Consider the following 26,267-nt stretch of genomic DNA (forward strand, 5'->3'; position numbering starts at 1 on the left):
TGTCAGGTCAAATTAAACATGTACCACTCTGAGGCCGTACAAACAAAACAAAAAATGTCAACAAAAAAAAAAGATTTATAGTGAACAGGGGAAGGATAAAGGCTGTGTTTCTGCCAGCGTGTGTACGTATTTGTGTATTTTGGCCACGCTAGAGGTCAGGGATGTTGTCATGTGATGTAACCGGATGACATAGTAAAGCGTGAAGCTATCATGAAACCCTCGCCTCTTTTAACCTTGTGGGAGCCTATCTGATGAATGATAATGACAATAAAAATCTGGCGGAGCAATCTTGAAAATTACACACATGTGACCAGGAGAGAGTGAAAGAAAGACCTTGTGCTGACAGACACACGGGGGGAAAACTTCAAGGAAATGTTGACATATGATAAACCCTGTGTATGTGTGTTTTGTGTGTGTGTGTGTGTTGTGTATATGGGGGGTGGGCTGCACCTCTGTGACCCTACACACGCATGCACACAGTGAGTGACACACCTCCTTCATCACTATGCTGGTGATGTTTTTTTTTTTTATTTTTAGCACAGATCGAGTTTCCAGTTCCCGATTCAGCAGCCAGAAGTACTCAGCAACACTTCCCTCCCCTGTAACGTGGAGCAGCTTCTTGCCCTGGCTGCATATGTAACACGGATCTCTGTCCTCTGTTTTGAAGTGGAGCCGGTGGAGCGTTGATTGCAGGAGGCAGTCACAGGGAGTGAGAAGATCCGGTAAACCTATGGAGAATTTGAAATTGCCAAGTCATTGTGATGCTCTGCCATCGATTTGAGAGGATACAGGCACAAATGCTGCTGGCTGAAGATCAAAACTGACAAGCAGGTAAAGGCAAATTCATTACACAAAGAGATGTGTAGATTTTCAGCATATATGCTATGAAATGTATTTTCTTGTTTTTAATGAAACCTACTTAAATGATAAAGCTGACTTAATTTCTATCAGGACTGTAAATTTCTCTGCTTTATAGCCTCTACAAGTTAGCTGCTGAAGTGTGAGGACACCTGTCCTAATGTGTATTTTCAAAAAGTCTCGTATAGCGAGGGCTCAACATTGTGGAAATAAGACTGAAAGATGCAAAGTGTGTACATACGATTAGTCAGTGGATCAATAAAATTTAATTGTCAACTATTTTGATAATTGATTATTTGTTTAAGTAATTTCTCAAACAAAAATGCCAAACATTCACTTGTTCACCAGCCTCTCACTCGTGAGGATTTGCTGATCTTCTTCATCTTAAGTGGCAGTGAACTGACTAACTTTGAGTTGTGTTTGAAGACATCACTTTAGGCTTATTGTCGCTTATTATTGGCCTCCCCACATCCAACCTCTCTGACCTCAACAGCAAAGCCATTAAACACAGAGCATGCACAATAGCACATGACCCTTGGCACCCCCTCTACCCATTCTTCACACTGCTTCCATCTGGTCCCAGATACAGATCCCTAGCCCAGAAACAGGCACGTTATGGCAGGTTTAGAGTTTTGTCCCCTTTGCCATAGCATCGCTAAACAAAATACCCCAGTAACTGTCATGTGTATATGTACTATGTATATAGGTGTGTGTGTATGAATGTGGATGTATCCTGTATGGATGTCTTTCATGTCGATATTTTGTAGATGCATATTGTATTTATGTATCTATGTTTTTATATGAGGCTCTACAGATTGTGGCAACAAGTTTCTCTGAAGGACAATAAAGAATCTATCTGCCTATCTTTAGGGAAACTATGATGGACATTAACACTAATTATTTTCTTTAATAACTGAAAATAATCAACATATTAATTGATAATGAAATAATGTGTTAGTTACAGCCCTAAAATCCACAGCATTTAAGTTTTTTTAATAATCTATGAGTACATTTTTAACCCATGCACGCCTGTCTTGCATCAGCTTAGCTGAAATCTTTCCTATTTTGTTTTCAGCTTCAGACAAGGTGACCTGTCGTTGGCCGTGTTTACTGTATGTGTCCTGGAGGAGAAGATATCCAATGTCTTAGAGGCTGCATACTACCTATAATAGATCATGACACCATATGGAGCGATGCTGCTGCAGGAAGCAGAAGGTGAGACGGATAATTCCCATTTGCCATATAGATTATGCCATTCTGGCTTTGTGTGTGTTTGTTCATGAGCAATGTATTTATTATTTTTTAGGAGAATATCTGCTCAATGAGTGCTCACAAATGTAACAAAGATTTTATAGCCATTTATTGAGGGAAAGGATGAGGCAGAAGTCACCAGGTTAGAAATAATGACTGCACATAGGACTATTCAACACAAGGGGTCGCAATGCCCCTTACATTTGGACACATAACAGCTCCCTTCAAATTAACTCTGAAACTATGCTAAATCTGTTGATTTACCTGTATTTGTTGCTCGTGGTGTACTGTGAACACCTGTTGTGATGGCTTCATATTCATGCTTCAAGGCAGCCCTGTCGACTAGTCTACATAAGCGGAAAAAAGGATTGCTTCGTCTGCTTTCTATTCTCAGTAACGCAACATAACTGTAACAACCAGATCTGGTTCATGAAGGCAACGATTAGATTTTAGTCAATTCATACGATTATAGTTGTTGGAGAATAAAACTAATATTCAGCAGATTCTGTGTGTTTGATGTAAACAGTCGTCCTCTGCACGCCACATCCTCCTGGACTGTTATTTTCCCGGACTGTACTACAAAGTTTGTCGGAGGGGTGTTCGGTCCTGTTGTTCTGGTTGATGTGACTATTTAATCACACATTACGATACTCTTAATTATAATTTCTGGAATACTATTATGAAAGACATTGGTGTGATTATACTTTACTCAAATATAGCGAAGCAGAAGTAATATTTTTATTGATGAGATTTCTTGTACCCCACCCCCACTATGTATGAAGTTAATCACCCAACGGACTGGCTTCGTTCCTTTTCACTTTTCGACAAAAAACTCTTTGTCCCTTACTTTAAAACAAATTTAAACACGACTAATGCTAAGCTAACTCGGTTGTTAGCTTTAAATTGTGTTTGATAGCAGTGTTTTATACCGGTCGGGGTGTTTTTAAAAGTGAAAATGGAAGACGTCGGCATGGTACTTTCTCTACTGGAAATTAAAGCCAACTAACGTTAGATAGTCATCTTTTTGTGAGCTGTCGGCCTTCAGAGGTCGGGGGTAACGTTAGCTAAACTTGGCTAAAGGCTAACGGTTAGCTACAGCCGGCAGATGCCTCTTTGAGCATCCTAAGTATGTTGATGTGTTCCTGTGAAAAAGTGGATTTTAACATTACTCCCCGCACCATCTCTCGGCTTATTTACGAGGCCGAGCAAGATAACAGAAACGGAGGAAACTCATCCAATGGGAGGTAGGAGTCACAACTTAAAAGTCTTTTCAGGCTGCAAAGTTTTTCTGTCCCATATAATTTGTCCATTTTCTGTCTGCGCACCCTTTTGTCCTTAGGTATTTAATCGCACACAATATCATGACAACACATGTCAGAGTTGTTGGTTGTGTTTCACTCAACTGCAGATCATTTAAGCGATACGTTTCTGAAGTCGAAATGAACATAACAACAATAACAACAACAACAACAACCGTGTTGACTGGTGAACTTGATATCGCAGGATCAGCTGTTCCTGAACACTTGCTGCCTGTCTGTGCCTCAACGGTCTGCATCTGAAATGGCTGTAGTCGGTGGTGTAATGTAGTACGGTAATAGCTTGAGATGGTCCGTGTTTTATGGCAAAAAAGATCAGGCTTGTTGAAGGCTGCACGGAGGATTATGGTGGATTACTCTGGACAAACAAGTCTGTGCCAAGATTGTTCTTGTTCAAACAGATCACAGCAAATACTGTCAGACGGGCTTGGGCTCTTGCCTTGGAAGTGCCTGCTTTGAAGGCAAACAATGGAGTGACACACACGTACACACACACACACACACACAAACACAAACCTTCCCGGTTGGAGGACACATCTGCAGTTATGTTTTCATATAGTGATGACCTTGTAACCTATAGTGGTAATCTGACCTTGTTAGTGTGGGTGTATTGAATGTCACAGGGTATGTTTATGTCTGCTGCGGTGTCTGGCTGTTGCTGTGTGACATTGTGTGTCTGTTCATTTTAGGACAAGTTGTGTTTTCCTTTATCAAGGTTGGGAAATGGTGGCATTTAAATTGAGCATCTGTTTTTTCATCCAGATGTGTTTGAGGTTTCCTTGCAACGCACAAGAATGATATTTTTTCTCTGTGTCTTACTGTCTACTGAGAAACTCACAGTGAGTGTTAAGGGCGATGGCTCACTCTTGAACTTGGAGACAGCAGTTTTATAAAATCTCAATGAGTGATCTCAGTCATAACTTTCAGTTTTGGCTATTTTTTGAGTTTTTTTGAAGGGAGTAAATAATGCTTAATAATACTGTTAAAATAAGAAAAAAAATCTCCAGACCTGGACAAAATAATATACATAACATGAACTACCCCTCATAAATAAATCCCATTGATCAGTCTTCTAACAGGAATAATATTTCATTGCAAATAATCTGTCATATGATATCTCATATTACCAGAACTGGCAGAACAGACAGTATCAAAGACCAGACAGAAATAGCCCTAGTCTCACAATCATTTGTTCTAGTGGGAAGGTTAACTGAGTCATATTTCAAGAAAAAACATTTTAGAAAATGGTAGCTAGATGTAGGCTAGCCTTTTGAATGCAAAGTTTCTGCTCTTTTCACTTCTCAGGTAGCTACTTCCAGACGTAGGTCTGTCTTTGTCTGAGATTCGACTCTTGCAAAGATGAGCCTGATTATGAAAATGCTGGTCTGAAGTCTTCCAAAGGAAGGAGTATTGACGAAAGAGTGACGTCGGACAGCGCAAGAGGTGCAGAGGAGGAAGGGGTGTGAGGCACATAAGCAAAACGCAGGAAAGGGATAATAAAGCATCGTAGTCACTCTTGGCCAACACACATACAGACCGGACAGCCGGAAATGGATTGCCAAAAAGCACAAATTGAGAAACCCTGTGATATTATCTGACAGGCCTCCTCTCAGCTTCCTGCCGTATTGCTTTTTACTGTGAAGGAACACCCACACCACTGTCCACTTGTTTGCTTTGGTGTGAACTTGTGAGCTACACTTTTGCCACTTGCAGAGAATTTTACTTGCCTGATGAGACATTTAAGTTCACAGGAAAGAAGCGAATACTGAATTATTTTCAGTTATGTTAATAGGTCAGTTGATTTGCCTGGATGCAGGACTTGATGTGTTTACCCATCCTTTTTCTAAAATATATTGGATGCAAGCATGACTGTAACATCGTGATTAGTCGTGATCGACCTCAACTCTGAAGATGCAACAATCACCTCATGGTGCCTTTGTCTTGACCGAAAGAGAATATTAAGCCCTGGAAAGCTCTGAAGATGACTATGCCATCTCCTGTGAGACCAGAAGGTATCGCCCTGGCTCAGCCCATCACCATCCCAACGCTGACTGTCCTGCCACCATCCTCAGATACGGAGTCCTGGTCTCGCTCCCCGAGCCCCAGACTGTCACGCTCCAGCCACCACAGCCGGTCCCACCGCAGCAAGACCCGAACCAAGAAACGAAACGCAGACGAGCACAGCTGCACTCCTAAGCGGCAATGGGGCAAAACACCACAAATTGTAATAGAGGAGCTTGGGGAGAAGGGCATCCTTCAACACCGCAGCCGCTCGCCCTCCCCCTCTGTGACCACTCAGGTGGAGGGGGGAGAGCAGGGTCAGGACAGCCCTTCACAGGACCTCCTCCTGCCACCGTCTCGCTCCTGGTCTCGTAGCCCCTCTCCCAGCCGGCGCTCCCGTTGGTCCCTCAGGAGCCTGCTCAGCAGAGACTCTGACTGGGACAGCTGCAGGTTAGTGTGCTGGATTCAAACCAAATAACCAGGCAGTGATTCAAGAAATAATGAAATAAAGGGCTAGTGTGTAGCCTTTGTGTCCTCCTTCATGGACAGAGGCCTAAATTAAAGAGTTTTTCCTCTTCATTCATCCAGTTGAAGGTTCTCTCTTTGAGGCTGGGTTTACTTATCTTACAGCAGCAGTACCACATAAGGTTCAGTGGCTTAGAACACAGCGTCCACACCCGTCAGCACTCTGTTTGACTGTCTCATGGGTAATCTATGCTTATAGCTCTGTAAAACCTCAGCCTATTTACATTCAGGCCTACTGAGACCAGATTTGCCTGCAATGACAGACTGGAGTGAGTAGCCTTTCATTTGTGCATGCTGGTGGGAAATAAAAAAGGCCTTACATCTGACAGATTTACGCTTAGTCGACTTTTCACAAATGCCACATGAGGTCAACTATTTTGGATCAGGGTGGAGTTAATTAGCTAATGGCTAAAACTAGAGAGAACAGATTACACTACTGTTAAAATCCTGATTAAGTTGAGTTGATTCATTTTACACTGTGACATCTTATTAAAAAAAAAAAGCAGGCCAACATTCAGATGGTAGACTTTCAGTGATGAAGCAAGACATGCCCATGACACCCCAACTAACAACTAAGAAGACATACATGACCTCCAATTGAAAAGTATTTTAAAATAATAAGCTTTTATAATAAATTACCTCTTTAAACAAGGGAAACAGCAAGGTTATGTAAACTGTAAACAAAGAAAGTGAGACCGCTGTTGTGGCAGTGAGGAAAAACTGAGCTGGGACAGTCACAAGGAGCTAGAGGCGGGGTTCCTGCGCCATTTATCCTTCCTCTGAAGCATGATATCACCTTCAGCCAATGGGAGTGGGCTCTCAGTCTGATGATGTCATGTGAGTCCAATCAGAGGAGGTTCTGGGCACCACTGCAGTGGGCTACAGAGGGCAAGCAGAGGGTGATTCTCTCCTTTGCTCCACATGAACAGCTGTGCCCTTGTCCTCTTCATTTACACATCATTTTATTGACCCAGTTACATTGTTTTGCTTCATGAAACGTAACATCCAGATCTTAATTATGACCCTTCCGATGGTAGTGTGACAGTCGCCTTTTATAGTGATAAATTAATGTTTATACACCTTTTAAAAAAAACAAGTGAAGTAACATTTTTAGGTTTAGAAAATACACATACCTCTTTTCAGGTTAATGGTAGAGCAAACAAAGCATTCAGATCTTATTTGTCAAGACTAATGTTGATACTTCTCACCAAATTGTTTTCATTTTTATTTAACCTTTATTTAACCAGGTAAAGTCCCATTGAGGTCAGTTACCTTTTTGTTCAAGGCAGACCTGGTCTGGACAGCAGCATTACAAGTTTCAGACTAGGGCTGCAACTAACAGTTATTCATATTATTGATTAATGTATCGATTATGTTCTCAATTTAAATAGTAAAAAAATGTTGATCACAGTTTCCCAAAGTGCAAGGCGATGTCCTCAAACGTCTTCTTTTGTCCCGACCAACAGTCCACAACCCAAAGATATTTAGTTTATTATCATAGAGGACTAAAGAAAGCAGAACATATTCACATTGAGAAAGTGGAAGCAGAGAATTTGGAAATTTTCCTCTTAAAAAAAACCGACTCAAAACAATGAATTGATTATCAAAATATTTGGTGATTAATAGTTGTCAACTGATCAATTATTCGCTGCAGCTATATTTCAGACAGGACAATACAACAGAAAGGCACATAAATAAAACACTACTAAAAACCAGATGTCAGTAACAATAAGTCTCAGTTATAAAACAATTGTCAGTATTAAGAAAACTAAAATAAGTTAAAAACAGACAATTAGTAAAGGAATCATTTACCATAGAAGATATACAGTGCACTTTGAAATGTGTTCTTTACCTCATTTGAACAATTTTCTAGTCAACTTTGAAGTGTTTGCACAGCATGACAAACTCCCCGAACACAATTGATTTGCATTTGCCAAACAACTTTGACAAGGCTGCAAAAGTCTACACCCAAGGCAGGGTTGTATGGCAAATGTGTATTTTTCTTGTTTAACAGTGGAAAGTTTTCCACAAATAAAATCAACTGTGAGCAACTGACACATGGCTGGAGGTGCACTGGAGATTCATTCATGTGAACTGTGAACCATCTATACTGAATCTTCCCATTATTGACTCGGTCAGTTCATTAAAAGTGGTCGGGGCAATATTCACACTTGAATTTCATTGTGCCAGTGGAGATAAAATGTTATGTTACAGGATTTTTTTTATTTTTACAGAAAGTTAATGAAGCAGCTCACAGTTGGTGATTATGTTCAAGTATCTCTAATATCAGGGAGCAGAATTTATGGTAGAGAGGATGAAGTCCTGTCAGTGTGTGCTATATTCCTGTAATTATAATTACCATATAGTAATTTGTAATACTGTATTTTAGAAACCTGTGTTCTCACTTTTTTATATTTAAGTAAAACAGTCTTAGACCTGCTTTAAGTACAGGTTGGATGCCAGGCAGGTCTGAAGTCCCACACTGAGCAGGGCATATCAGCTACAGTTCATCCTGAGTATCCTCAAAGCCAGGGCCGCTATAAAGGCTCATTAGACAGCAAATGACTTGTATCTCTGTCTTCATCCAGAGTGAGCATCCAGTGGAAACTTCTCCAGGGAGATATATCAGTGATGGTATTCAGAGAGGACGATGAGGTGTTAGAGCTGGCTAAAATGTTCTACTTGTGTCTTGTGTTTTCTTTTCCACCACCTAAGGCAATTAAAGCATATTGTTTGAGGACATCTTATTTTATTTGTTCAAATTTTCTGTCCTGATCGCAGTAAGAGTGACAAGTTGTTAGAGTAACTACTCTCCGTACAAGGCTACTGACAAAAATAATTTGATAGCGTGAGACATCAACGGTCAATGGGTCAATATTCTTGTGTGTTTGTTTGGGCTAAATTTAATCATTCACTAAGTGGATATTTCAGTTGTTTTTCCTTTATAGAACACTGGTCAATAAATGCATAACTGTATTTGTAGATGCTCATTTGCTGACTGCACTATTTTGTTCCCTGCCTTTGAATGTTGGAGTTGAAAGAGTTTATTTGTGACACATTTTTTTTTTTTTTTTTTAATTGCCTTTTGAATATCTCAGTCACCAGATTTGATAAGGTAGAGCTGCATTCATTTGTTTTGCTCAACAAGCACAAATGCATTTTCCACAGTACAGCTGACAGGGTCAATTCTGCCTAACACAGAGTCCTCGTTCTACTTATGTTGATGTAAACATGTTAAATTGGCATAATAACATCACATGCTGAGTTTCAAAAATATGAAGACTGACAGGCCTCTTCTTTTAGATATTGCTATATATATATAACAATTATATAAATATTCAAATATTGTATAACTCGTACCTCTTGTCACTTGATGATCTGTTAGCAGAGGAAAACAGTCTCAAGTGCAATATGAAGTGTGTAGGAAATGTGTCAGAGGGGTTTTGGTTTTGGTTTGAAATGGCCGGGGGAGCACAGGCTGTATATCTATGCCGGAGACATACAACATAATGATGCTATTTAACGCTTAACATAGCACATTTTATATTCAGAGTAAATCAGCGCTCTTTAATACTCTTTAACTCTTTAATAATTCAGCTCTAAGGTTGATCCTGGAGCAACTCAACACCTGACCAGACCTGGGTAAAGTTGTCAGTTTTTCTGAGACAAGTGTACAAACTTTCAGAAAGCATTACAAAGGATGTCTCACACATAAAACCCACTGACTGATAGTAGTTGCGATGAGACATTTCTTTTTCGATCCTCTATGCAGTCTCACTGCAGCTCTGTGTCTCTTCCTGGTTCACGTAGTCTGTATTCAGTCGTCGCATTTACACGCACTGATCTGATTATTAATCTATTTGTGGCAGTTGAACTTAGTTTCAGACATCCTTGTAGAGTTTCTGTCTTTGTTGGTAATTCTTGCACTGCCACACACTCGTTGCTGGTTCCTCTTGTATTATAGATTTTAATTCACTTTAGCAGAACGTGTGTACTCTAGGCTTTTTGGATTTTTGGCACTCCTGAAAATGTGCCACGTGTATACCATAAGTCTCCTAATTAACCCAAAGACATCGATCTGTATGCTCTCAGAAGTTCACTTGCACTTCTCTCCTCTTGTTCTTGCTGTGTTGAAATACGACATTTCTGTGGGCAGGAAGGAAAAGGCAATAGCGAAGGATGTTTTCTTACGTGCTGTTCTGTATACCCACATCCTGTACATATACAGCGGTTCTTTTAAGCTACATTCTATCTCTTTTCTTGTCCTCTTTTCAATGACCACTCGGCCCTTGAAACTCTGACGTTGTTATGGGCCATTGGTGAACCTCAGAAAAGCAGATTACACAGAGGGAGACAGCATGGTGGAGATGTGGGCCTGGCTCAGGCCAGCGTGGATTATGATGTGGACTCTAATCCAGAGGGATGGACAGAGAGATTGAGGGTTAAGGGATTGGGTGGGCTCTGGGCTATGGCCAGGTGGGTTCACTACAGGCAGCCATGGACTCCGTATTTACAATTTAAAATATGGTATTTAGGGACACAAAGATGAACTAGAGTTGCACAAAAAACTACAGTTAAGGCACTGTTTGAAGTGTGAAGCATGACGTCTTTGTTGTTTTGCCTCTATGCAGTGCTAGAAAAATAAAGAGATGAAGCATGACCCTTTATGTACCTCATAGATTTACAGTCATTTTATTATAAAAAATATACATTTTATAGTAGTTATTTCAACTATTGCAAGAAACCCACAGCCTCCATCTGTTATATATATATTAATCCCAAAATTAACTACTTAATCCCAACCCTTATATGTTAGATGTTAGATGTATTTGTTTTGTTTGGAACACATAGATTGAAATAGGGCTTTATAACTTGAACTAATCATTATTTTTAGCATTGATTAATCTGCTGATTAGTTTCACAATTAATAATTTGGTCTATAAAATGTCATACATTTGCAAATACATGATAATTCCCAGAGCCCAATTTTCAAAATGCTTGTTTCGTCTGACTAACAATCAAAAACCCGAATATTATTGATTTACTATTATAAGAAAACCAGTTGAAGAGTTGGACTCAGTGATTTGTTTTGGCACTTTTGCTTAAAAATGACTCAAAAGAGTCACTAGTAAATTTACTGTCAATTGATTAATCCACTAATGGTTTGAGCTCTACACCATGAGGTAGAGTGTTTGTCTTGATGCACATGCTTTGGGGAAAATTAATGCTTTAGTTTTTGTTTTGAGCATCAGTTTGGATAGTAAATATAAGAATACTTCATATAGCCTGCACAAGTCTCATTTTTACATTAACATAAAACCCCTCATTTGGACTCTCGGTGCCCCCCAGTTCAGCACCACCTTACTGTAAAAAAAAGAAAAAAAAAAAAAAAAAGAAAAGCAAGGCCTCACTGTGCACATGGAGCCTCCTACTCCCTGCTCCTCCTCCTCCCTCCCTCCTTCCCTCCCTCCCCATTTGCAAAGGGGATTACGGATGGACGCAAAAACGGCAGCCCGTTACCGGGTCCTGCAAACGGCATAGGGAACAGGGGTCCGTCCGGTACCTGGCTGCGAGGTGCAGGGGCGTCGGCCACGATGGGAAACTAACATCCGACCGCGGGACGGCCGACGATGGGCGCATTTGTACCCCGAGGCTGAGCGAAGAAAACAAGGCAGAAGAGCGGACATACACCCCTTTAGCGGCTTGCACACTCTCTCTCACACACACACAAACACACACACACACACACCAGGAACACCGGTGCCATATTGATACAGTAGTGAGCAGCAACGTGTGTGTGTGTGTGTGTTTTTGTGGGCATCAGCTGGATCGCAAACACCTCATGACATGTTCGAGTAAGTGGCATAATGAGAGTCTCCTTTTTAAGTGTGATGAATAGCATCTGCTGTGCGGTGAGTTGTGTTTGGTCCTTCATACACCGCTCGTTTGTTGTGGTCAAATGACAATCACATTTTGCAATTCTCACTGATAACAAGGGCGGGACGAGTGTAGTTTACGTTAGAGCACAGGTGTGCAGCCACAGCCTGATATTAACCGTGTAAACTGATAGCGACATGTTTACGCTCAGCCTGTCGGTGGTCATTCGGTCACAAGGTTTGACAAGATCCCCTTCCCCACTTCTCCATCCTGTTTCACTGACGATAACAGCTTCCAGGCTTGCACTGCTTTTTTTTGGACTGAGTTGGATAATTCCTCCTAACGACTCATTTGACTTTTTTTCTTTTTGTCTCGTCAGTTATTGTGTCGTAAACGAGTTCATCGCTTGTTTTGGATAGCCGGTGTGCTAGCTAAACTGTTAGCTTATACTCTGTTTAAGTTCGCTTTGCATTAATGTGTGATAGGAGAGACAGGACAGTATCGAGGCTAGCTACACCAGAGAGAGATGGCTGGAGGTTTGTGTCGAAATTTCTGGCAATGCTGCCGGGTTGCCGGGATTTAGCACCGGTTTGCAAACACATGCTGACACAGATTTACATCACTCAGTGTCCTGGTCACAACAAGCCTATTTACACCGCCCGCGTACGTTTACCTAAAGATAGCTTAATGCCACTTGTCATAATGCCTCTCTAATTAACATAGCCGGATTAAATAACGTGATATTTCAGGATTATTTTCCTATAAAAAAAAACAACCTGGTGAGGGACAAGGATGGATCTCTGGCTTCACTGCCCTGGAGATGATCATATTGACTCTCCCTCCTCACCCCGCAGCTTCTGTCACTGACATATGCAGCCAGGTTTACAGGTCTCAGCTGTACTCTTTTACATGCTGGTTTCATTTTTACTTTAAATAGCGAAGTACAGTCTGCTTTTCAAGGAAGACCAGGCCAAGAGGCCAGCTTAAAAAAAACATTGTTATGACTATAAATATAAACATACTGTCATATGCTACAAAAGAGTGAAGTAAGTATTCAGTTTGAAATGCATAAATGGGTATGAGTTTCCCCAAACAATCTAAAGTTAAAATAAAACATTTAGTAGCAAACACACTAAGAGTGCTATCGTTTACATCCTTTGAAATTGACAGTTTCAAGTCCTTCTGTACATCTTCAGTAGAAAGGGGCAGTGTATTTAAAAGCTTCCCCCCCCACCCCATTAAAGGAGGGGTTCACCAAGTCTGCCTTAAAACAGCAGTCAGGTGCCCAAATGAACATTGAAATAGGTTTTTCGTGCCATAATCATTCCTCCTGTTCATACTGGTCATTAGAAGATCCCTTCATAATGCACTTACAATGTAAGTGATGGGGGGACAAAATCCACAAGTCTCCCTCTGTGCAAAAAAAATGTATCTGAAGCTAATATTTAGCTTCAGCTGTCCAGATTACATAAGTAAAATATTAGATATATTTCAACATTACAGTCTTTTTAGTGCCAAAGTCTCTCTTTTTGTCACTAAACTTCCACCGCGGCTCAACAGGAAAACTGTCTGAGTAAACACAAAGAGGGAATTTTATGCTAAAAAGACTGTAAATGTGGCAAATATCCTCTTAATATGACTAACTCAGACTGCTGAAGCCTCAAAAACTTCAGATAACCTTTTAAATACATTTATGTACAAAATGACTGTGTGGACACATTGTGGATTTTGGCCCCCATCACTTACATTGAAAGCACATTTGAAAGGGATCTTTTAACAGCAAGTATGAACAGGAGGAATGATAACAGCGAGGAAAACCTCTTTGAGTGTTCATATGGGCACCTGACTTGTTGTAAGACATAACATTACATCCTTGCACCACTCAGACTAATTTCAGCCTCCAGTTGGGATGAGGAGGGGAAAATGAGAACAAGATTGAAGGAATTAAACTGTCATGTGGAGAATTACGTTTGGCTTCATCACTTTGCATAAATTAGGAAGGGAAGTGGTACAAATAAACTGATCATTGAGGGAATGACAACACGGCAGCTGATGTTGATGGAGAAATTAGTCAGAAAACGAAGGTTAACGTGGGGATAATTTGAGACGAGGTGGTTTGGCGTGTGGAGAGCAGTCGGACTTAAGTGGAGTTGATGAACTGATGTACATGAATTATTTCAGTAATGAAATAATTAACTGTAGCCCAGAAGGAGCGTAATACTGTTGAGCGAGCAAGCAGAGCATCCATCAAGTCCTAAGTTTGGAGTTTACAGATTTAAAGCTAACTCTGGGACAACTACATCTGATTCATGGTGCCTGGACGCTGATAAATAACTTTGACGTAGGCAAATTTCTAAGTTGACTGATGGTGAATGCAGCGGTTGTTTTACTTACAAAGGAATGAGGTGACACCATGGTAACTGTGTTGTGACATAAATATAGCCATTTTCACGGGTCACTGACCCGAACATTAGATGCAAATGTTTTGGCAGCAGTAGGACCGACCCTGATGATGACAGTGGAGGTAAAACCATGTCAGTTCTATTAAATTCAAGGGTGGCTGACGTTGTTTTGGTTTTAGCTTTGTTTTACAAGTTGGACTGTGGTAGGGCTTAAACTAACTACAAGTAACCCATCAATTGATAATTCATCTATTAATTATTATGTGTATAAAATGTAAAATATGATAAATGCCAATCACAAGTAAAGTTTTCTTACCAGCAAGTGTACTTTTTACTTAATCGTTCACATTTATGTCAACTGACTTATCAATATATTTAGTAATCATTTGAGCAGTAGAGCACACTGTTACCTCAAAGTCAAGACAACCAAGCTGCTTTTATCTTTTTTAAATGCACGTTTCTGTCCACACAAAAGGATTCCTGCTCTTCATACTGACCATTAGAAGATCTCCTCCAAATGTATTCATAATGTAAGTGATGGGGGACAAAATCCACGGTCCTTGTTTTGAGCAAAAATGTATTCAGAGGTTAATCTGATAAGATAATATAAGGCTTCAGCAGTCTGAGTTAGTCAAATAAAGTGTGTATCTTCCACAGTTAGTCTTTTTTTTTTTTTTTAGTAAAAAAACAAAAAATCCCTCGTTGTGTTTCGACTGTGTGTTTTCCTGTTCAGCTGTGGAAGGATTGTAACAAAAAGAGTGAAAATTTGACACTAAAAAGACTGGACTTTGAAAGATATAGAATTGATTTGACTAACTTGGACAGCTGAAACCCCATATTATCTTCAAATAAACTTTTAAATACATTTTTGCACAGGAGGAGGGCTGTGGATTTTGTCCCCTATCGCTTACACTGAATATGCATTATGAAGGGATCTCTAAATGGTCAGTATGAACAGGAGGAATGAATACAGCAGGAAAAACATGTGTCAATGTTCATTTGGGCACCTGACTGTTGTTTTAGGACAGACTTGAAAAATTGTGAACCTGTCCTTTAAATTTATCAGGAGAAAATTGGATCAGACATTTGTTATTACAACACAGACTCACTAAAACTCCAACTTTTGATTCTAAAGGACTGTGGGTCCTGTGTTTTGTTGCTACACTTCTTGACTGGACAGTCTTAAAAACCACTACTGGATGGCTTTAAATACCCTAGCTGTCTGGCTGCTGTATCAGTCAAAATGAGGCCTTACATAGCCTTTGGTCTTCAGTCGGCGGTTTGAGATTGCATGCTATTGTCAAATAGGAAACGCCTGCAGCCTTTCTTCATAGCCTGACATTAAAGGCATTACAGAGCAAAATTTTGCAATGAAATATGAAAGAGTTTCCGCTGTTCTCCCCTGGCTAAATCTTTCTCTCTGTTGTCTTTTCTGTCTCCAGCACGGCCAGTAACTCTCCGCGCAGCACCCCTGGCAGCTCTCCCTCCTTGCGGCGCCGGGTTCTTGGGGGTGGCAGGGCCAGTGAGAGTGAAGGAGGAGGAGAGAAGAGCAGTGGTGGAGGAGGAGGTGGTTCAGATAGCCCCCTGCCCTCCATACCTTCTGCCTCCTCCCTCACATCCGCCTACCCAATTGCTTCTCGACATTTCAGCCGCAATGCCAAGGTAACTCAGAATACACACAAGTCAAGTTTTAGTGTTTAGGCATTTTAGTCTTATCTTAGTCAAAAAAAAAACCCCTTGCTATTTTAATTTTGAGCCATCAGATTATATTGAACATTTTAGTCAATCTGGTCCAGACATAACCAATAATTTTTTGTCATTTTAGTCAAACCTATTTCACATAAGACAAGAGCTGGACAGACAAATCAAACATTTTGAAACCAATTTTCTGGTCACCCAAAGTGCATGACAAACATACCTTTCTGTTCTGAACAACGGAAATAAAAGTAGTTAGCCTAATGAAATTGAAAAGAGTGCTGCACACACACCAATTACAATCTGCTTACATTAAAAAAATTAAAATACTGATACCCTCTTTCTCTCTCTCTCTCTCACTCGCACACACACATATATATTTGGATTGTATTTTAGAAAAAAAACAGACTATAATATTTTATCTACTTTTTTTGTCAACAAAAATAAAGAGAGATTTTGGTAAAGTTTTTATTTCTTGAACTACATTTTAGTCTTGTCTTTTTTTTGTCAACAATATCGCATGATGACATAGTCCCGGTTAGTGTTTAACGACATCAGTGCTGTCTCGTCAACATCTTGTCTTAGTCATGGAAAAAAGGTCGTTGAGGAACATATTTAGTCATAGTTTTCATTAATAAAATGAACACTGATGTTATAGAGGAGTGCTAAACGTAGAATGACTTCAGCAGATATAGACATGCACATGGAGAAGTGAGGCAAAAAGCAAGACCTTACTACCAATGTTCCTGTTCAATATAGTGTGATCGCTATGTATCCTTAGACTCAGATCTCTTTCATATTATCACAGTGAGCTAAGGAGATAAGGCTATTTATTCTAGTCTTGTCGTGTGTCCTCATCAAAGACTCATATCATATTTATGATCTAAAGTTTGATATAAACAACATTTGGTAACTAGCTAACAAACGGTTGTGCATGAATGCACTTTTAACTTTGTTTTCAGTTAGACTTTGTGAATAACAAAGATAAATACCAAAAATCTTTTTGAATGGGCGGGGGGATTAATATAGATGTGCTGCCCACATATTTTACATGTGGGTAAATGCAGTTGTAGAATAGCACTCCACTTTCATGCTAGTAAATTCTCATTCAGACCAGATAGCTTTAGCAAATGTTTGAAATGTTTGTTTTGTATTTTTGTTAACTTTTCATTGTAGCCATGTGAGCTCTTACAATATTGACCGTTTCTGTCAGCAGACAGTAAAGTGTTAGTATGTTTGCCCTATGTAAATTTACTCAGATGTTGCATGTAATTCTTTGTGCCTGAGGCTTCTGTTTAAGCTTTCGCAGGTCCTTTATTTACGGCTCATTGTTGTGAGAAGAATAGCTGATATTAATGTCTGTTCATTACAGCTGGTCAGTGACACGTACCTATTGTAAAATGGAGAAGTGCTGATAGTTTTGACAGCTCTGAAAACGGCAAAAGGTTAAATATGGACTGAACTGGCAGGATTACATGCATACAAATATCAAAGTGGGCTACTTTACCGGAGCCATGTATGCTGATAGATTTTCCATATCTGTATTAAATAAGTTTGCACTGTAACCTTTTATTGTTACCAAGATAACTGAGTACTGTTCTTTTCTTTACAGAAAATGCAGAGCTGGTACAATGTAAGTAAACATTAACAGCCCCTCATTACGCATTTTGACTCCAGGGTACTTGACTTTGCTAATGTTTGTTTGATTTTAGTTCCTGACAGTTAGAACTACATGTGGTAAAAAGCTTATCATTGGTGCTGAAGAATTTTAGTGTTTGTCCTGTAGATAAATACACTGTTTTTCTCACTTGCTTCACCAAATATTCCAGTCTAGCCTAAGGCTGTTGACTGTAGTGCAGGCTAGTTGTGGGGTAGACTACTATGTCCTCTTTAATATTTCCTGTCCTCTCCCTCAGGTTCTCAGTCCCACATACAAACAGCGGAACGAGGATTTTCGTAAAATCTTTAAGAAACTTCCTGATGCAGAGCGACTTATAGTTGGTGAGTGAGACGCACATATGTCAGAGACACGTCGGCGTATGATAAATGTACGCATATGTGGGTGCTGTACCCACGTGGGGCGAGCTATACCTGTGTCACCGCACACTTGAGAAAGACTCAGCAAAACCCCACAATTTAAAATCAGCCTCATGCATTGTAGAAGTGATTCCTGATACTAGCAAGTGTCTTTCTGTCAACTGACCTCTTTTTCTTCTCCCGTTTCTTCCCTCAGACTACTCTTGTGCCCTGCAGAAGGACATACTGCTTCAGGGACGCCTTTATCTGTCGGAGAATTGTCTTTGTTTCTACAGTAACATCTTCCGCTGGGAAACCACTGTAAGCCACGCACGCGCTGTGTACACATTCGCATGCGCACAGGCAAACACGTGCCTGTTGTAACCTGGTTAATGTCACACCTGCAATCAGATAAGAAGTCCTTTTAATGCACCTGTTTGCAGATCAATATAGATACGCTCAGGCACTTGGTGAGATAAGAATATCGCACGGAGAAATACACACTGAAGCATACAGACAGTAAATCTCTCCCCTTCACTATTCAGATCACTATCCTGCTGAAAGACGTGACCTCTATGACCAAGGAGAAGACTGCCAAGCTCATCCCAAATGCCATCCAGATCAGCACTGACAATGAGAAGGTCAGACTCGAGCACAAATAATATTCAGTCCTGGTTAAGATATTCTCAAGGACTAAAGACTTCTTCCAAAAGCATATTTTTGTAGCGTATGAACACATTTTCTGTCCTTTTTACTTTTTAAGGTAACTACTGCAACAAAAGCATAAAGCGCTAGCTATTGATACTGTTTACTTCAAGTAATGGTTTTTTGATTGTGAAGCAGTATGAAATAAGCTGACTCAACTGTATCTCTACTCACCATGACAAAGCAAACATCTCAACAGAGGGAAACCAGCCGTCAAAATCCCCTGTCATTTTTTTTTTTTTTTTTTTCTTGTCTAATGTCTCCTTCCTTCCTTCCCTCCCTCCTTCCTGTCCCACCGATATTCACCCTCTCAGCACTTCTTCACATCTTTCGGAGCGAGGGATCGCAGCTTCATGATGATTTTCCGTCTGTGGCAGAACGCACTGATGGACAAGGTACATCCTCCTCTCCCACCCTCCTGGCGGTTTTGTCTACTGCCTGGTGTGACACAGACAGTGGTTACCCTCTCAGAATAGAACACAATGTCAAGAAGCAGGAGATGGCTCGGGAGAACAATTTAAATCACTACTATTGGCTGAGTTTGAATATAGAGATTTATTTGGATGGCACGGGTGCAGAAATGCGGCAGATAAGTACAGCAATTGGCAGCAGACAGCGAGATGAAACTTTATGTGCAGTTGAAACGCGAGTAAACACATCAAATGCTACATTGTGAAAACAGTGTTAATAGAGCGTTAATTTCAAACTTTGTTGTGTAGCTTATATGATTAATTAAGTTTATCATGGAGGTCAACAGAATTTAGCGTGGTGCAAAATCCAAAAATATGATCATTGACGATGTCATTGAGTGTGATGAGTGACCCTTTTGAATTGACCAATGTATTAATTTATTTATAAGGGACAACACACATTAATTAACATTAATATGATTCGACAGATTAACCAAAAGACTATTTTCTGTCTGCAGTCCCTGAGCTGGTTATACTTTAAAAGAAACTAACAAGAGATATATAAAAAAAAAACAGACAAGACAGCATCAAACCACATGTAAGCGGATACGGCATAGATCAACGGAAACCTGATTAAAAAACCAATACAAGATAGACGCATACAAGATACACAACAAACAGAACCTTACGATAACTGACAAGACTTAACATCGCAATGAGTCACAAAGCTATTATCTTACAAACAAGAACACACACACACACGCTCCTAAAAGAACAAAACAGGCATGCAAGAGGCAGCCAACATTAGACATCACATATAGTATGCAGACTTTAGATACACTGAAGGACAGAGCATTTATCTACTGCATTATTTAGATAATGAAGTGGCTGTGTCCTCTCTGGTTTGATGTCCCCATTTTTAATCAGTCAGATCATACTGACTTAAGTGCCACCTCATTAAATCTTGTCATCCTGTTAACAGTCAGAATTGATTAGTTCTCAGCACCCTTTGAATGCTAATAAAAACTCTCGCAGTATATTGCGCAACAAACAGAGGCATCCTGGACTACTGTATGTAGATAGCAGCAAAATAATCATTTGTCTTTGTGTTTGTCTTGCAGTCTCTGTCCCCCAAAGAGCTGTGGCACATTGTGCACCAGTGTTACGGCACTGAACTGGGCCTCACTAGTGAAGATGACGACTATGTCTCCCCCACTGCCGAACACATGAACGGCCTACTGTGAGTGGTCATGTGTAAAAAAAAAAAAAAAAAAAAGCAGACTAGTATATGGTGCAGTGCATGTTACTTAAGTGCCTTTTTATCTATACATGGATGCTTTTTAACACACTGATGTATGAGTATGTTCAGTGAGGAAAGCTAAGGATGTTTGTTTTACAACGATTAGTCGATTAAATCGATTAGTTGGCAATTATTAAATAAATCGCCAACATTTTTGAGAATCGATGAATTGTTTTGAGTCATTTTTTTAAGAAGAAAATGTCCATATTCTCTAATTCCAGCTTCCCAAATGTAAATATTTAGTCCTCTATGACAGTAGACAGTAAAGTGAATGTGATTACTTGCAAAACAGAAAAAAGCATCAGACAAAAAAAAAACATACTCCTCAGGTTCTTGTATTGCATGCATGTGCAAATACCACCAGACAAACTGACAGCTTGAGGGGTTTAGTGTTCTCTCTCTTTAACCAAACAAGCAAATCCTCACTAATTAGGAGACAGGGGTTGATTGTATGTGTGTGTATTTTCATCAGACCCTACTCAATTCATCAAGGTTATGAATTAGTGTTTTTAATGTAAACTACCATAACAGTTGGACCTGGTTGGTTAAATATTCCCCACCTCTGTCTCTTAAGTTCTCTTCACAAACACTCTCTCTCACAATGTGACTTCTTTGTGTCTCTCTGTTTCACCCGCTCTCACTTCCTCTCCCTCCGTTCCCCAGGCCAGGAGACGAGTCAGTATCAGTCACAGATCTACTAGACCTGAGCTCAGTGTCGGTTCCCTCCACGGGCAGCTCTCCTCCGCCCCTGGTGCCCTGCAGTCAGGCCAGCCCTTCCTCAGCTACCAACCTCGGGGCCTCCTCTCCCCCTTCCTCCGCGTCCTGTCTGCCCATAGAGGTGCCTTCCTCATCTGGACGCAGACTCAGCTCTGACCCTCTCGAACCCAGCCCGCCCAGCTCCCACAGCTCGCTGCCATCCACCACTCCCACCAACACTTCTGTCTCTGCGCTGGCCTCTGCTTCTGCATCTTTTGTGAGTGTTCTTCTTAACATCCACATGTACTTTGGCGTACAACACTGCAATAGCTTGTCTTTGACACAGTAGTGTTTCTAATCTAAACCTACAACTCCTGTCAACACAGTTCAGTAAACACAGTTCTTTTTGATTTTAATTTTGGTGCAGTATGATAGATGATTGATGTGTGTGTTTGTGTAATGTGCAGTGTAGTTAGCAAGTAAATAATGGTATCACTGCAGCTATGATTCAGTTTATATTGGATATACAAATCTGAGTTGTGCACTGTCTAACATATCCAGTACAAGCTGGCATGAGTAGAGCTGAATAGTTGCTTTTTAACACAAACATTAATAATTTACTTCAGCAGAAAATGTTCTTCTTCATCAACTATTTTGAAAATACCCTTATCAAAGAGTGATTTTATGTAACTGTACAGTTCGTAACACACACTTGATTACAAAAGTACATCATCTAGGCAACGCATGTTTACTTGTCTAACACCATCTTTATATTTTTCACCATTCAAAACACAATAAAGAAGGACAGCGAGCGCAAATGAAATGGAATAAAATGGAATGTGATATAAAATTGGACAAAAATGAAAAACATGAAATACAAGATGTATATTTAGTATTTAAGGATGTGAAATAGCTATTTATGTAGTTGTCTTGGTTGACTCTGTGTCCAATCAGTTCTGCTCATGAACAGCTGCTCTGGTTGTTTCCCCTGCAGTTGATCTTGATACGGGCAAATCAAGCCCCAGCCAAGATAAAGTGAATAAATGGAGGGCTGTGTTGACTGAGTCGGTTTCACATTAATTGCACGGCTGTAGTGGTATGTCTGCTCAGCATCAACACGAGGTCAGCCCAGCTGAGGCCTCTTTCCTCTCAAGTCATATGACAATGGGGTGATTTCTCTACAAACCTCTCGCTAACTGTCCTCTGGTGCGCTTTTCTCTTCTCGCTGCATCAGAATCTGGAAGAGGGTGGGGACAGCCTGTCCGAGTCAGCCAATCACATGCTGCCCCCGCCACCCACCAGCCTGGGAAACCTCTCCTCACTGGACATCACAAACGATGAGGAACTGCCCACAGACCCCAGCAACTCCTCTGACACACAAGAAGAGAGTAAGTGCTGGAGAATGCATTGATTATAAGACATTTAAAGTGTTGTTAATTCAGTGATTATGTTTTTTGTGAATCATTTTACTAATTACATCTTTGTGATGTCTGTTATGCTGTTTGTGTTTATGGTTAAACTATTCTCTATACCTGCTGTGCCTTCTAAGTTTAGTGTATTTTATTTATCTTACTGTGAACTAACATTGTCTTTGTGCTACGCAAGTAAATGTTATTACAGTGAGTTCCTCTTCAGACAGTGTATAACTTCTATAAACCTGTAGTTTCTTACTGCTTCATTGCATCCAACCTTTCAGCTTTCTGCATCAACAGTAATTGCAGTGAAGGGTTTTTTTTTTTTTTTTTTTTAAACTGTGGAGTGAGTTACTGACATGAGTGAACATGTCCTGAACTAAATCAAAGAATTTCTTCGGAAGATTATGTCCACCAGAGCCAAAAATAATGTGCATGTTATTAAATTGTAGTTATATGCATGTTGTTTTGGTTGCTGTCAGATGATCAACCTGAAATTACCTACAACTTGACAAATTAATGATAGGATTGCTTGGGGATTTAATATTAAGTGGAGAGGGTACAGAAGATTTGAATGTGCAAACCAGAGTCTGCTCAGTAGGCCTTAACTCATGCAGAAATAAGCAAATGCATACACTAACAATCTGTGTGTTCCCATGAAATCATTTGCCAAAGCTTTGCTATCACCGCTAGAGTAAGTGTTATTATTAAAATATGAAATTTCCCTCTCACGCACATAAAAGTGTTGATTTACATATGTTGGGAAAAGACGTTCAGAAAGATTTAACGGTACATTTGGACCCGCACAGGATCAGTAACTCTGACCAAAAGATATTTCACCACAACAAAAGGGGGGTTGAATCATTACTAAAATAACCAGGGAAAGAAGCACATGAATCTATTTTGCTCCCGACCCTCAGGTGAAGTGGAGTCATTCTGTGCTGACCTGAGTGGGCGGCTGCACATCAACACCGCGGTCCGCATGAGTGTAGACAAGCTGCACGACCTGCTCTTCTCTGCTGACACACACTTCATCCAGCACCTCTTCTCCCAACGACACTTCACTGGTATGTAAAGCACACACCCACACCCACACACACACACACACACACACACACACACACATAATCTTGTCAAGTCTTTTCTAGGGTTGTACAACTAGCATTTATTTATTTATTAATGATGAAATATTAAAGCCCTTTTTGTTTTATGTCTGGTTATTGGCCACATGTTTGAGAGTTCTTTTCTAATGCTTTGAAACTGTTTTAAGCTTTGATGTGATGTTCCTACATTTCCCAGAATGCATTTTAGGCAGAACTTCGATAGAACGTGCATTAACTTGTTGCATGACATTAAGCGCAAGAGAGCAAGTTTTTCCTGTTAAGACAGCGACGGTTATGGACACCCTGTGTTTGTCGTTGCTCCATTCCTTACTGGACTGTTGGTGCTGCTGTTGTGGAAATCCCACTTTTATCCTCAATGTCTGACATTAGAACCTGATGTTTCACTGTTTGATGTTTTAGATACTGAGACATTTTTCTGCCATTAAACTCATTTATGCAAGTATGTATTTGTATAGGGATAGGAATAAGAAAAACACACCTGCAAACATTTCTACTTGTGTTTTTTTGTTTTTTGTTTTTTTTAATTTTGAAAGTAGTTTTGTTACTCTTGTGAAGCTTCCGTGCAACTCGGTCCAACTGATAAACACAAACGTGATAATGTAATGTAATTTCAAAACTGAAGCACTTCTTAACCCCCACCACTCAGAGACATGCTGTAGCCCACTGTATTGTGCCACTAATGAGGGAACCACACTAGTTGTTTACGCTGGGTTAACCACCCTCCATCACTGGTTGTTTTTTTTTTTATCCAAGGCCCTGTATCGTCACTTCATAACAATGACTTTAGTTGGCCTGACATTTGAAGTCCTCTTTGCATAAATGGAGTATCTATTTTGGAGATTTTTCTGTAGTTTAAATGAGGACAGAGTTAAAGCCATGAAGTTGGCCTGTGGCTACCCCAGTCGGAGGCCCTGCCTACTTGGGAACATTGTGCTGCTCTAATTGGGGCATTTCTTTCTTTCCTTTCTTTTTATGAAGGAGCGTGGATTGACCCTCTTTTTTTTTTTTTTTTTTTTTTCTCCTCTCTCTCCCTTCACCCTATCTGAATCTCGTGGTCTCTCTTCTTTTCATTCATAAATTCCCAACCTCTCGTATCCTTTCGTTCTCTCATTTTCACAAAATCTCTTGGGACTTAACGTCTCTTGTTCTCTCGTGACTCGCTCATGTTCTCCCTCTCTTCTTTCCCTCTCTCAGACCTGTCGGTGGGCGAGTGGCAGCAGGACAGCAGCAGTGGGAACACCAGCCGTGTGCTCAGCTACACCATCGCCCTCAACAACCCCCTCGGCCCCAAGACTGCCCCTGTGGTGGAGACGCAGGTCAGTCCTTAACAAACACAGGCCTTTTTTAATTTCAACAGTTAGCCCTTTCAGCACACAGGCTTTGTTTAGGAGCAAATAACTTGACAGGAATGCTGTACTTATTAAACCTGAACTGGAGTGGAGCTACTTCTGGTGTCTTATTAAGTAATGGATTAACAAGTAATGTCTTTTCATTTTTGCTTTGTGTTGGCTCCAGTTTGTATTCAGAAGTGCAGAATTCACAGCTAAAAGTGATCGTCTCTTCTCACAAAAATGCATTTACACATCCTAAAAAAAACAAATAAACATTGATTTCAGAAGTGACGTGTGTGTGTGTATATATATATATATATATATATATATATATATATATATATATATATATATATATATATATAATTAGTATAAACATCTACTCAGACCATATCATTGCCGTCCTAAAGTTAAAACTTCAAAAGTCCTTCAGTTAGAAGATACTAATCCAGTAGAAGTTGGTGTAATTACTTCTTAATATTAAGTATTGGTTACAATTTTCCCTCAAAGCATTTTGCTTAATTTATTTTCAAAATGAATTCAATTTTTATAGCACTCATATTAATTCTCTTGTGGTGGTGCTGTACTGCTGTTAAATGCACACAAAGCAAAAAACTGACTGATTTAATATTGTCTACACAGTGGAAGTATTTTTTTTTTTGACAGCCCAACAATATGAGGTTGTATAAGTTGTAAAATTGATTTCCTTTTCCCTGAAACACTAAATGAAAACTGAAACGTACAGCAACTTTCAGCAGTTAATCATCCGTCAGAGGCCATAACTTGCAGAAGGCTCAGTTTAGAGTTTATGTGTCACAGAAAACCAGTACACGGGCATGCCAATAACTATCCACCTCCATTTTTCTCCCTGCTTCTAGACGTTGCATAAGAGCAGTGCCCGGGGTGAGTGCTTCGTGGTGGACTCAGAGGTCATCACCTCAGGCATCCCCTACCAGGACTACTTCTACACTGTCCACAGATACTGCCTCACCTCCATCAACAAGCACAAGAGTCGGCTCAGGTGGGGTTTGTCTTTCACTTTGAGCTCACTCGTGAACCGTGAAAACCTCAGTCAAAACAGAAAAGCCACAAGTGGATAACTGTCACACTCAAGAATACACTCCTGTTGAATGTGTTGCTCTTGATGACAGATCTTCTTACTGTTGCATCATTAGTTATATATGCAGAAACCAAAACAACTGTTAGTCGAGAATTTTACAGTCTTTGTAGGATTCACGATAAAAACTTAAATCAGGGATTTACGTTGGTAATTTATATCTTGATGCTACAGGTGATAATAGTCCTATCCATGATTAGGACCAAAACAAGGAGCTGACACATGACTTAA

At 40.1% G+C, this 26,267-nt stretch overlaps 1 protein-coding gene across 5 annotated transcripts in view; it reads left to right on the plus strand.

Annotated features, from left to right (window-relative positions):
* Positions 1 to 685: 685 nt before the first annotated feature.
* Positions 686 to 26,267, plus strand: part of gramd1a (GRAM domain containing 1A) — a 35,073-nt gene continuing 9,491 nt past the window's right edge. The window contains exons 1-14 of one of the 5 annotated variants that reach the window (XM_067600803.1): positions 686 to 831; positions 1,934 to 2,073; positions 15,673 to 15,892; positions 17,538 to 17,558; positions 17,842 to 17,926; positions 18,159 to 18,262; positions 18,487 to 18,582; positions 18,961 to 19,041; positions 20,178 to 20,296; positions 21,020 to 21,329; positions 22,287 to 22,440; positions 23,385 to 23,531; positions 24,783 to 24,904; positions 25,798 to 25,940. In XM_067600803.1, coding sequence (XP_067456904.1) covers positions 1,973 to 2,073; positions 15,673 to 15,892; positions 17,538 to 17,558; positions 17,842 to 17,926; positions 18,159 to 18,262; positions 18,487 to 18,582; positions 18,961 to 19,041; positions 20,178 to 20,296; positions 21,020 to 21,329; positions 22,287 to 22,440; positions 23,385 to 23,531; positions 24,783 to 24,904; positions 25,798 to 25,940 — 1,703 coding nt within the window. In that variant the 5' untranslated portion in view covers positions 686 to 831; positions 1,934 to 1,972. Of the gene's footprint in view, positions 832 to 1,933; positions 2,074 to 2,947; positions 3,354 to 4,730; positions 5,877 to 11,171; positions 11,807 to 15,672; positions 15,893 to 17,537; positions 17,559 to 17,841; positions 17,927 to 18,158; positions 18,263 to 18,486; positions 18,583 to 18,960; positions 19,042 to 20,177; positions 20,297 to 21,019; positions 21,330 to 22,286; positions 22,441 to 23,384; positions 23,532 to 24,782; positions 24,905 to 25,797; positions 25,941 to 26,267 lie in introns of those variants that run through there. The other 4 variants (XM_067600799.1, XM_067600801.1, XM_067600802.1 and 1 more) reach the window with 4 other exon arrangements.

This window comes from Thunnus thynnus, chromosome 10, assembly GCF_963924715.1.
Source record: "Thunnus thynnus chromosome 10, fThuThy2.1, whole genome shotgun sequence".
Taxonomy (NCBI): Eukaryota; Metazoa; Chordata; class Actinopteri; order Scombriformes; family Scombridae; genus Thunnus; species Thunnus thynnus.